This window comes from Scomber japonicus, chromosome 19 (assembly GCF_027409825.1).
Source record: "Scomber japonicus isolate fScoJap1 chromosome 19, fScoJap1.pri, whole genome shotgun sequence".
NCBI lineage: Eukaryota > Metazoa > Chordata > Actinopteri > Scombriformes > Scombridae > Scomber > Scomber japonicus.
Window position 1 is genome coordinate 6,307,597 of NC_070596.1, and position 10,795 is coordinate 6,318,391.

The 10,795-nt window shown below is 39.5% G+C and overlaps 1 protein-coding gene across 2 annotated transcripts in view; it reads left to right on the forward strand.

Moving 5' to 3' along the window:
• The window catches only part of pum3 (pumilio RNA-binding family member 3), a 260,316-nt gene that overhangs the window by 249,465 nt on the left and 56 nt on the right, over positions 1–10,795 (forward strand). Inside the window, exons 2-19 of one of the 2 annotated variants that reach the window (XM_053339684.1) lie at positions 500–525; positions 2,182–2,249; positions 2,335–2,562; positions 2,835–3,021; positions 3,171–3,246; positions 3,600–3,693; positions 4,258–4,324; positions 4,474–4,648; positions 4,729–4,832; positions 5,023–5,101; positions 5,296–5,394; positions 6,197–6,250; positions 6,375–6,455; positions 6,571–6,713; positions 6,804–7,026; positions 7,134–7,221; positions 9,428–9,518; positions 9,620–10,795. The exon at positions 9,620–10,795 is cut by the window's right edge and continues 56 nt beyond it. In XM_053339684.1, coding sequence (XP_053195659.1) covers positions 2,183–2,249; positions 2,335–2,562; positions 2,835–3,021; positions 3,171–3,246; positions 3,600–3,693; positions 4,258–4,324; positions 4,474–4,648; positions 4,729–4,832; positions 5,023–5,101; positions 5,296–5,394; positions 6,197–6,250; positions 6,375–6,455; positions 6,571–6,713; positions 6,804–7,026; positions 7,134–7,221; positions 9,428–9,518; positions 9,620–9,749 — 1,986 coding nt within the window. In that variant the 5' untranslated portion in view covers positions 500–525; position 2,182 and the 3' untranslated portion in view covers positions 9,750–10,795. Of the gene's footprint in view, positions 1–489; positions 526–2,181; positions 2,250–2,334; positions 2,563–2,834; positions 3,022–3,170; positions 3,247–3,599; positions 3,694–4,257; positions 4,325–4,473; positions 4,649–4,728; positions 4,833–5,022; positions 5,102–5,295; positions 5,395–6,196; positions 6,251–6,374; positions 6,456–6,570; positions 6,714–6,803; positions 7,027–7,133; positions 7,222–9,427; positions 9,519–9,619 lie in introns of those variants that run through there. The other variant, XM_053339683.1, reaches the window with a different exon arrangement.

Here is a 10,795-nt window from a genome sequence, read left to right on the forward strand (position 1 = left end):
ATAAAACAGTAGGTGTAAAGTAAATTAAATAATTATAATATTATAATAATTATGACCGTTCAGTCGGTATAAAAAATAACTTGAATTTATTTAGCTTCTAAACTACTGAATTTACACGTATTTTGAAAAAAAGTCCCTAACCCTAACCCTAACCACTTGTCAATAAAGTTGAGGCGGGGAAAAAAATCCCTATTACCATAGCAACCTTGCCTGACCCTTTAAGTGCGACTTGTAAACAAACATGGCTGCATTACGGTCGTGTGTGGTAATAATGACACTCACAGATATGGAGCTGTGTTGTTGTTAATACACTGTGGGACTGCTGAGAAGATTTAATATCGTAAATGTGATGAAATATAAACATTAAAATCAAATTTTCGGTCACTTTTCTGCATTAAACCGCTGTCGCAACAAACTACATTTTACGGCAGCGACACTTGAATGTGATTGGACGTTGGGTGCAGTAAAACGTTTTGGTTAGAGAACGCATGGACAGCAGGGGCAGCGTGTGAGAGCATATGAAATGTAAGTAACGACAGTAAATATGTTATAAACGCTGTTATTAGAGGAATGCACAGTGCTAATAAAACACAGAAGCGCGGGCTGTTCATCTGTAGCTCGTTAATAAGTACTGACATGCTAAGTTTACGGTATTATTAGCATATTAGCTCGGTGGAAAAGTACTAAAACTATTCAGACAAGTAACACGCCAGTATAAGAATGAACACATGTTGAGTAAATGCGCTGCTTTAAATGTAAAATTAACGAACTCGTAAGTTTAAAAAAAATGCTAATAAACGTATGAAACGTGAGATAACTAGTCATGATACATTTGTGTTCAGAGTGTTCATTAAGCTTCATGTAGTTAGCTAAAGTTAGCTGTTTTCATGCTGCTAGTTGACTCTAACAGTGAAGTTCTGTTAAGGTGAAACAACTGTCTGAAAGGTTTAGTACGTTTTCACTGAAATGTTTCGTAAAATAGGACGTGAGACAGTAGAAATACTGTGTAGACTATATATAATCAACAATATTTAAGGCTTAGTGTTTAAATATCAGCCGTTTAAAGTCTCTAATTTGTTTTTTTCCCTGTGTGTGAGTCTTTCGTGAATTATTTACGTTTAACATACATATTTATCTTATTTCCGAATCCCAACCTAATGTGTTATTCCTATGCTAAACCTAATATGCCTCAAATGTCTATAGACCAGATAATCTCGTTAAAGGACAGTTTCGCAATTTTTGAAGTGTCTTATGCCCATATATGAATAGTAAAAGTAATCATTCCTCCTGTTTATACTATTAGAACTTAAGGTGGAACAACTGTCTGAAATGTAGAAGTCTGGTCAGATGGGATGTTAGACAATACAACTACTGTGTAAACTGACTGGATTTAATCAACAGATGTACCTTTCAAAGTCCAGCCTAGTGTTGATTCGTAGGCTGAACCTAATGTGCTTACATTTGATGTTATTATACATTTACCTGTTGCTAACAGCTCTTTAAAAAAAATCCCTTCATACTGATGTATAGACTGAAATTGATTCGTTTCCCCACATGTTTTCCTCTAACATTTGATTCTCTTTCAACCTGATCCTTAAATGTCTTATTAGACCAGATAATCTTGTTAGAGGACAACTTCACAGGTTTTCAAATGTGTCTTAAAACAACCATCATTCCTCCTGTTCATACAGACTATTAAAAGATCTCCTTCAAATGTGCTTTCAATGTAAAGTGATGGAGGACAAAATCCACAGTGTCTCCACACAGTCATTTATAAGTAGATAATCAGCTTCTATTGAGCTTCATCAGTCTGAGTTAGTCATATCAAGTGGATATCTGACACATTTACAGTCTTTTTAGCATCAAATTCCCTCTTAGTGTTTACATGTTGAGCTGTGTTAGAATGGAAACTTGGCACTAAAAGCACTGTAATGTTGAAACATTTCTAGAAAGGAGGACTGTAGGTTGCATTATGAAAAGGTCTTCTAATGGTCAGTATGAACAGGAGGAATGATGTCTGACAGACAGACTTAAAAATTATAAACTGGTGCTTTAAATCCAGTCAAAAATGTAGGTCTGGTTATTATTTGGGCTGAGTTTGGTGTATAAAATGTTATACAACCCAGATTTCTGATTACTCGTCTCTTTCTGCTGTTGTGTGTGTCTCTCTCTGTATGATAGAATGGAGGCAAAACCCAAAAAACCCTTCTCCCCCAAAGGTGGAAAGAAGCTGACACAGAAAGGCAAAGGTAAGCCATGTTTGAACATAAACCAGTTATGTTTTTACCATCACTTTCAACCAGCTTTGTCATCAGGATGTCTCACTCTGTCCAGATTCCATAGGGACCAAACTTGGTGGCAAACCAGGTGGCAAACCAGGCGGCAAACCAGGCGGTAAAAAACCCTTCAAACCATACAACAATGCAGAAAGGAAGGGCAAACCAGGAAAGAGTGGAGATGGCGGCAAGAAAGAATTCAAATCTGGGTTTTCCAAAGATGGGAAAGGACCGAAGAAGAGGAAGCTGCCGCCTGGTAAAGGCAGAGATGAAGAAGGAGGAGATGGTGAGGAAACACCTGATTGTTGCTTTGCATATTTTTTAGTGTTTTATTACTTGCTGCTGATCATGTTCCTCATGAATTCACAGAAATATGAATTAAAAAAAGAGAATTTAAATAAATCTAAAGGTAAAAAATAGAGGATCTCTGGGCTGTGATTGGCTGCTTGTTTCTGCACCCTTCTTAAAGAAACAGTAACAAAATGTAAAGTTGTGTTTCACTGCTGCCAGGATCTTTTCTCCACAATTGTTAAATACATTTTGTGTGTGTGTGATCAGGTCCGCAGTCTAAGAGGATGAAGAAAGGCGAGTTTAAGCCGAAGAAGAGGGTGCTGACGGAGGAGGAGCAGAAGAAGAACAGGCAGCAGAGGAAGAAAGACCTGAAGAATAGCCGGCAGGAGGCGGAGAGGAAGGACATGTTCCAGATCATCTGTCAGTCCAAAAAAGTGTGGGGAGACCTCAGGAGGTACACACACACACACACACACACACACACACTAACCCTGGCTGTCCATGTGCCTTCATTACCTTGTAAAGTAAACAGAAACTCCCTGACAGATGGTGATTTTGTGTGTGTGTGTGTGTGTGTGTGTGTGTGTGTGTGTGTGTCAACAGGAAGAAGTGTGACAACGACATGAAGCAGAAACTGATGAAGGAGCTTCACGATCTGATTCGCGGGAAAATCAAACAGGTGAGCGTCTCTTTGCAGAATCATGTGTAGTCAGCATCTTATCACCTGCCAATCAAACAGTGTGGGTGGGACATCGACTCTCATCGATTTTTCTATGGGTTCTGTTTCAGTTTTAATCGTGCTGCTAGCTCTCATACACTGGATGAACATTTACACTTAAACATTGATCAATCTGCCATTAGAAATAAGTTGTTTTTAATGGATTTACATTGTGTACTACATATTTTAAAGGATCATTCTGCTTTATTGTCTATTTCTATCAGTAATACTAAAATTGTGCTCATCAAGTGAGTAGTTGAGATCTGGAAATGTGAGACATGAAAAGCCTCACTCTTGTCCTCCTCTTCCTCCAGATGGCGTTCGCTCACGACTCTGTGCGAGTGCTGCAGTGTTTCATCCAGTTCGGCAGCCACGAGCAGAGACAGGAAGTGTTTGACGAGCTCAAAGGTGAGCAGACAAGTTTTTCTTATGCTCCATTAATGAACTTTAAAGAAAAAGTAAGAGGATTTTATCAGTCAGTGCCATCTTTTAATGAAAAACTGAGATGAGATTAATTGTCTCCCTTGTTTTTATGAAAGTCTGATCAGCTGTTTCCGAGACATGAAGGTGTCAGATGGAGGATCTCTGGAAGTTGTCCTGCTTTGCCATCTTTATTAATTTGTGTTAACTGTAATGTGATTAACACAGAAAACATAAAAAACTTTCTTTTAACTTGGACAGCTATCATAGATAATGAGTATTATTATTATGAGTAATAAACATTTAATGATATATTGGTGTCATTTCCATGTAGTCAGATGTGACACTGAAAAAGTATGCATGTCAGATAGTAATAATTTGATATGTATTTTCATGATTTACACTTTCTCTAAAACGTGTAGGTGCTAAATAAGTGTTATTATAGAATACATTTACTACCAGTGTCAATCAATCAATTGAACCTGGAGTATATGATTAAATAATTCATCAGTTAACTAACATGTTTTTGGATCTTTTCTTCATGTCCTACAGATGATGTCATTGGTTTGTGTAAGTCACAGTACGGCAAACACGTGGTGAAAAAGCTGCTGATGTACGGGTGAGTCAACACACACAAGTCTGATAGGTTGGCTTTTATTAATATGTGTCGTTCATAAACCAGGAAACAAAATAGAAAGACAACAGTATCTGAATGAAAACTGAATGTTGTTGTCTTGTATTCATTCTGTGTGTGTTTTCTTGTGTCAGGAACAAGGAGCTGGTGGGGGGAGTGATGCAGACATTTAAAGGTCACGTGCGTCCGATGCTCCGCCACGCAGCCGCCTCGTCCATCATAGAGTACGCCTACAACGACAAAGCTGTGCTGGCACAGAGACTCATGCTCACTGAGGAGCTGTACGGGAACACCTTCACTATCTGCAAGGTACACACACACACACACACTTAAAGTCACTGTGTATACGTGTGTGAACTATCTGCTGATGTTAACATTTCTCTGTGCAGTCTACAGTGTGTAACACCATTGAGAAGGTTGCAGAGGCGAACCCTGACAAGCTGAACAGCATCATCGATGAGATGAAGCAGAGTCTCACTCCCATGGCACAGAAGTAAGAAAATCAAACAGTTAAAGAGTCAGTGAGCTGTTCTGATTAATAGAATGTTAATAAACCTATAAAAATCTTTTACCTGACAAGTTATATGTGTTTGTTTTCCAGAATGTTTTATAAAATAAATCTGGATGTCAGCATCTTATCAAAAAGTATTCAAAGATTTAAAAGATGCATTGTTGTGTTTCAGAGAGCAGGTGATCAAACACTCTCTGGTCCATAAAGTCTTCCTGGACTTCTTCCAGTTCGCCCCCGAGAAACAGAGAACGGTGAGCAGCTGTCAGATCTCTCATGTTTTATAATCACTAATATTTGTACAGTAGTATGTTTCTGAGGTAGAACTATTAGTATCAAACTCAGACATTAAGTTAAACTGGTGATATTACAGCTCAGTAAAGATAAATGTGTTTATTTGGTGCTGACTGTAATAGTGACTCAGCTGTTTGTTGTGTGATGTGAACAGGAGATGATCGAGTCCATCAGAGAGTCTGTCGTCTACATGGCTCACACACACGACGGAGCACGAGTAGCCATGAACTGTCTGTGGCACGGGACAGCCAAGGTACACACACACACACACACACACACACACACACACACACACACACAAACACAAACACAAACATTAAGATTTAAAAAAAAAAAAAAAAAAAAAAAAATGTATTTTAAACCAGGCTCAAATACAGATAACCTGAATCAATCAAAGACAAGAAACAACAACCTGTAGTCAAAAACGCATCAATACAAATATTAACAATATGAAAAAGATCCATCACTGTAGAGCCAAATAAAGTCCACTTTTTAGTAACAAGTGACAAAGTAAGAGGGTGTGCTTAATGTTTCATATATATAAGACACATGCATATGGCCTAATATATAACCGTGTGTGTATGTGTGTGTGTGTGTGTGTGTGTGTGTGTGTGTGTGTGTGTGTGGGGTTAGTTATTGATAATAAACAACATACTGCAGGACACATTCACACATTACATTAAATATTACATGAAACAATGAAAGAGAAAGCCTAACTGTATGTATGCCTCATGTGATAGTGTGCACAAGCTATATTGTAGGAAACAACAGTATATATATAAAAATAAATATCACATCTTGACACTTTTTAATATATATTGCTGCATTAGCTGCCATCAGTCTCTCATGAGTCCTCTTCAATGTTCCACACATTCAGGCTGGGATGAAATGCCAGATTCTTCTTTTTCGATGTCCCCTTAATCCTCAGATTGGCACTTTTCACACCTCATACACATCTCTATTTAGATATTTAGCTTTTCAATAGCAGGAAATAAGATCTTAAGTAACATTTAAGTCTTTGTTTTGAGCTAAATGTTTGTGTTTTCATGTTTCAGGACAGAAAAATCATCATTAAAACTATGAAGACGTACATGGTGAAGTTTGCCACGGTGAGTTCTCACTGCTGCTTCATTTATTCATGAATAGAAACAAACTGACAATGTATTATTAGATAATCAGACTATAGAAAATATCACAAACATCTCATCACACTTGACTGTTATTTGTCTCCAGGGAGAGTTTGGTCACCTGGTTCTTTTAGCCATATTCGACTGTGTGGACGACACCAAGCTGGTCAAACAGGCCGTGCTGTCAGTAAGTGTGATCCCATCATTTATGACACATGATGAGATTTAGAGGAAACCTGTAGTCACTATTTAAACAAACACAAGTAATATATGATGACATCACCTGTTTCCCACCTGTTCAGGAGATCTTGTTGTCTCTGGATGAGGTCATCGGTAATAAATACGGTAAGAAGGTGCTGTTGTACCTGCTGAGCCCCAGAGACCCCGCCCACCTGCTGCCTGAGATCATCAAGGTGCTGGAGAAAGGAGACGGAAACACACACAGGTAACCAGCTGGCAGCAGGAAGTAAGCTTTCATTTAGAACTGAAACAAACACGCTCAGATAAATGACGAGCTCCGTTCTCCTCCCTTCAGTAAAAAGGACGCGGCGGTTCGGAGGAAGGAGCTGCTGGAAGTGGTGTCCCCCCCGCTGCTCACGTACCTCTGTGAAAACACGTCGGCCATGGTGATGGACAAAGCCACCTGCGTCACGGTCAGCGACATCCTGAGTTCAGCTAGCGGAGACCTGAGGCCCGCCATGACGTCCGTGGCTCTGCTGGCCAATCAGGAGTTAGTGCCAGGAGGGTATCAAGGAGACGTATGTGGATTTTCTGTCTGATTTAATGCCAGGTGTTCAGTTTGCAGTGAAACAGTCTAACCTGCTTTGTTTTGTGAGTTTATGAGTTTCTGTTCTTCTCTCTGTAGCTTCACATGGCCGAACATCCAGCAGGACATCTGGTGCTGAAATGGCTGATAGAGCAGGACCTCACACTGGCAGAGGCTGGCAAAGAAGGTAAACACACACACACACTCACTCTACAGGACTCAGAGTGTGTAATTGGGCTCTAGAGTGTCAGCTGATGTGTAGTGATCAGTATAAACACTGAGGTTGATGCTTTGACATATTCAACTCATTTATTTCACATTTTCAAATCTGTCAAATCATTCCCATTATTTCAGGGTTGATTTCCATCTTTATATTCAGCTGTTGGACTCAGTTCATGTTGTCTGGGAGTTAAGCCCAATTTCCACTGAGTCCGGCAGCGGCGCGTTACAGCTGCACCGCGGTCACCGGAGCTGATAGGTAACACTATAATCAATGAGAGTATCTCCACTGGGAACGTTTCAGCAGCGTGTCAGCAACGTCCCAGCAGCGGCTCCCGCGCCGCAGCGCTATCAATAGGTAGCATTTCTATTTTTGACGGAGCCGTTTCTAACTCGCGACAAGCTCAACAGAGCAGATTGCACCAGACAGGAAGTCCGACACTGAATCGGCATAATAAAACAACCCGTGCAGCCTCCCGATCGTATTTCAGCAACAAACATGAATAAAACAGACAGATAAAGACTCCCTCTAGCTACGTAGCGACTGACAGATGGGATAAGCACAAAAATCAAAGAAAATTACCAAATCAACCAAAATTGAGCAAGTTAACAAAACCGGGCCGTTTAGTTGTGCTGCTACTACAGTAATTACGGTAGACTAAAGGCACTCGTTCGGATTTGATTGGGCTGCCGTAATTACTGTATTAACAGTGCAACTTCATTTTAAAAGGCAGCTTTCTCTACCAGAGCATGCTCCGGTCCGCTGCTGTAACGCTCCCGGTGTGAGTTGACGCCGGGCAGAGGACGGAGCTAAACCGTAGCACAGCCGTTCCGCGCCGCTGACGGACCCAGTGGAAATCCCCAGTTACTGTAATAACCACCGACTAACTAACAAGCACACTTCACTGTCATTGCACAGTATTTTTTAGTTTCACGTGACCAACACTTGTAATCAGTTACAAACACTGGAACCTTTCCCATTAATCCTCTACAATGACCTAATCACCTTTATTAATTTCACACAGTGTAGGACACTCTTAGTAAAAACACTTGTAATTTAGATGAATCTGAATAAAATGTAAACATTCTGAACTGAAAGGGAATGGGCTACACAGCTGCTCGTTTCTCACCTTTTTTGCATCATGTTAATGAGCCCAAAGTTAGTGTCTCATGTTTATACATTTGAATCACAGAAGTAAACATCTGTTCATCATCCTGCAAAATAAAAACCTCTGAGTCATGTAACAACACCTCAGCACTGCTCTGAAGATGTTTCAAACATCTGGATTCAACATATTCCATCTGCTGCACCATTAAAAAGTTTTTTATCTAAACAAAATGTGTTAGCTGTAAATAACACGCTCAAGCCCAATGTGTAAAAAGCTGTATCATTATGTATAAGAACCTTGTGTGTATTTCACTGTTACATTTTATATATAGCCTATTATAAAGGTTGTGTGTGTGTTATGTACATTGGGATCTATTCAAAAGATTAATGTAAAACTAATGTAGAATTTCTTGATTAATTTATTTCTTTTTGGTTTGTCACTATTTATAAGAGATGAAGAAAACAAGGACAGATCATGATTGACTTTATTTATACACGTGTATTTGAGTTTAATGATGGAAATAAACTAATCTAGTTGCATGTATATAAAGTTTGTCATATCTGGCGCCTGGATGAGGAAATATAATCACTGTTTGGTAAACAAATTAAGATGCTATCATACAGCAGATGTGTATGCAGAATGTGTTTCCAGATGTTCAGAAGAGCATTCCGATACCTTCAGAACAGAGGAAGTGGTGTTTAGTGATTCTGTGTGTGTTAAGTTTTATTTCTGTAGCATCAAATTACATTCTGAGTTACCTTAGAGCAGATTTAGACTGTATTGAACACATTGTGCTTTTATGCCTGCACAGGATCTTAATGAAAATGTGAAATGTTTAATTAATGGCCACATGGGGGCGCTAACAGCACCCAAAACTGCTCATTCCATTGTTAGTTCATGACTCAACTTTCCACCAAACTGCATTAATCTCAGTCGAGATTTAAAGATTTGCTGCCAGCAGACAAAAAGGACAGGAACACAGTCTCCCTGGTGATGCTGAGGAAAAGTAAAAAGATTAATGACTCTCTCTCTCTCTGTTCCCGTGTGCCTGGCTCGCCCCGTCAGAGCGCTTCGGCAGGATACTGGTGGACACGGTGGGGACGGATAAGATGAAGAGCTGGGTCAAAGTCAACAGAGGAGCCATGGTGCTCTGCAGGTCAGTGATGCAGCACTGTTACTTAAAGGTAGAAGCTAGAAAAGATGTGTATATGTGGTTTTTAAGTGTGTGTTTGTGTGTGTGTTTGTGTGTGTGCGCAGCCTCCTGAACAGCTGTGACAAAAGCGTGGCGTCAGAGGTGAAGGAGGCGCTGAAGTCCATCACGTCAGAGCTCAGCAGCATCAGCAACAACAAAGGAGCCGAAATCCTGCTGGAGAATCTCAACAAGTAGAGAAATGTGACTTCAAACCAGCTGGTGGCATGAAGTGCATCACTTCCTGTGCAGCAGTGACTTTCTTTTTCCCAGGAAACACCAAGATTCTGTTTGTAGCAGCAGACGGGAATGTTGTCGGGATGTGGATACGGCCTGGAACGCTGTTGTGTGATTTTGAGTCATTGATGGATAAATGGACGCAAGTTTGTCTGGAACTGTTGAGGAAGAAAGGTTAAAATACACACATGTTGTATATAAGCAGAATTACATTTTCCCAGTTTTCACATCAGTTCTCTAATAAAGCAAAGTCTCATAAGAGCTGGGTGGAGTGATAAATAAAGATGATGTCATACCTGATTTTTTTCAACACATACTGTTCTTACTTAGTAATTTAATTCTACTTTGCTGGTTTTTTTTCAGTAACTGTTAAAATAGTCAATAATCAATAAGTATCTGAATCCTAAACTTGCCTTGAGCTACTGAAGGCTGTTAAAATGAAACATCTGCAGGAAATGTTGAAGATCACTATTAGTACGTTGTTGCTGTGGAAACGTACATGATGGCAAATTAAAACAGGAAGTAAACAGTAAATGAGGAAGTTTCTTATTAAAATGCAGTCAAATGTGTGTAAAACAACAAGTATTGAGAAAGAGAAACATCCTCTTTTGCAGTTTAGGTAAAGAAAACCATCACTTCTCTCCAGCTGTTTCTATCCATACAGATGCAGATTTTTATCCGTCCAGGTTTTGAGATTCCTGCCTCTCATTTCCAGACATGGTGTTCCTCCCTGTTCCTTTGGAAACTTTCTTTCACTAGAAAACCGAGTCACAGATCTCAAAACCGTCTGCATGGATAGAAACAATCTACAGGTTGCTTTGATCATCAGGGTGATGATGAATCAATACAAACAGCAGCTCAGCTACTGTCCAGTTATCCTGGTTGTTTCTACTGAGGTAAAAAAAACGATGATTATTTGTTTTTGAGTTATTAAGAAACACGTTAACCGAGCAATTCATTCTGTCTGAAATTGTTCTGAAATATTTTGTAATATTTTGTACTTGTGA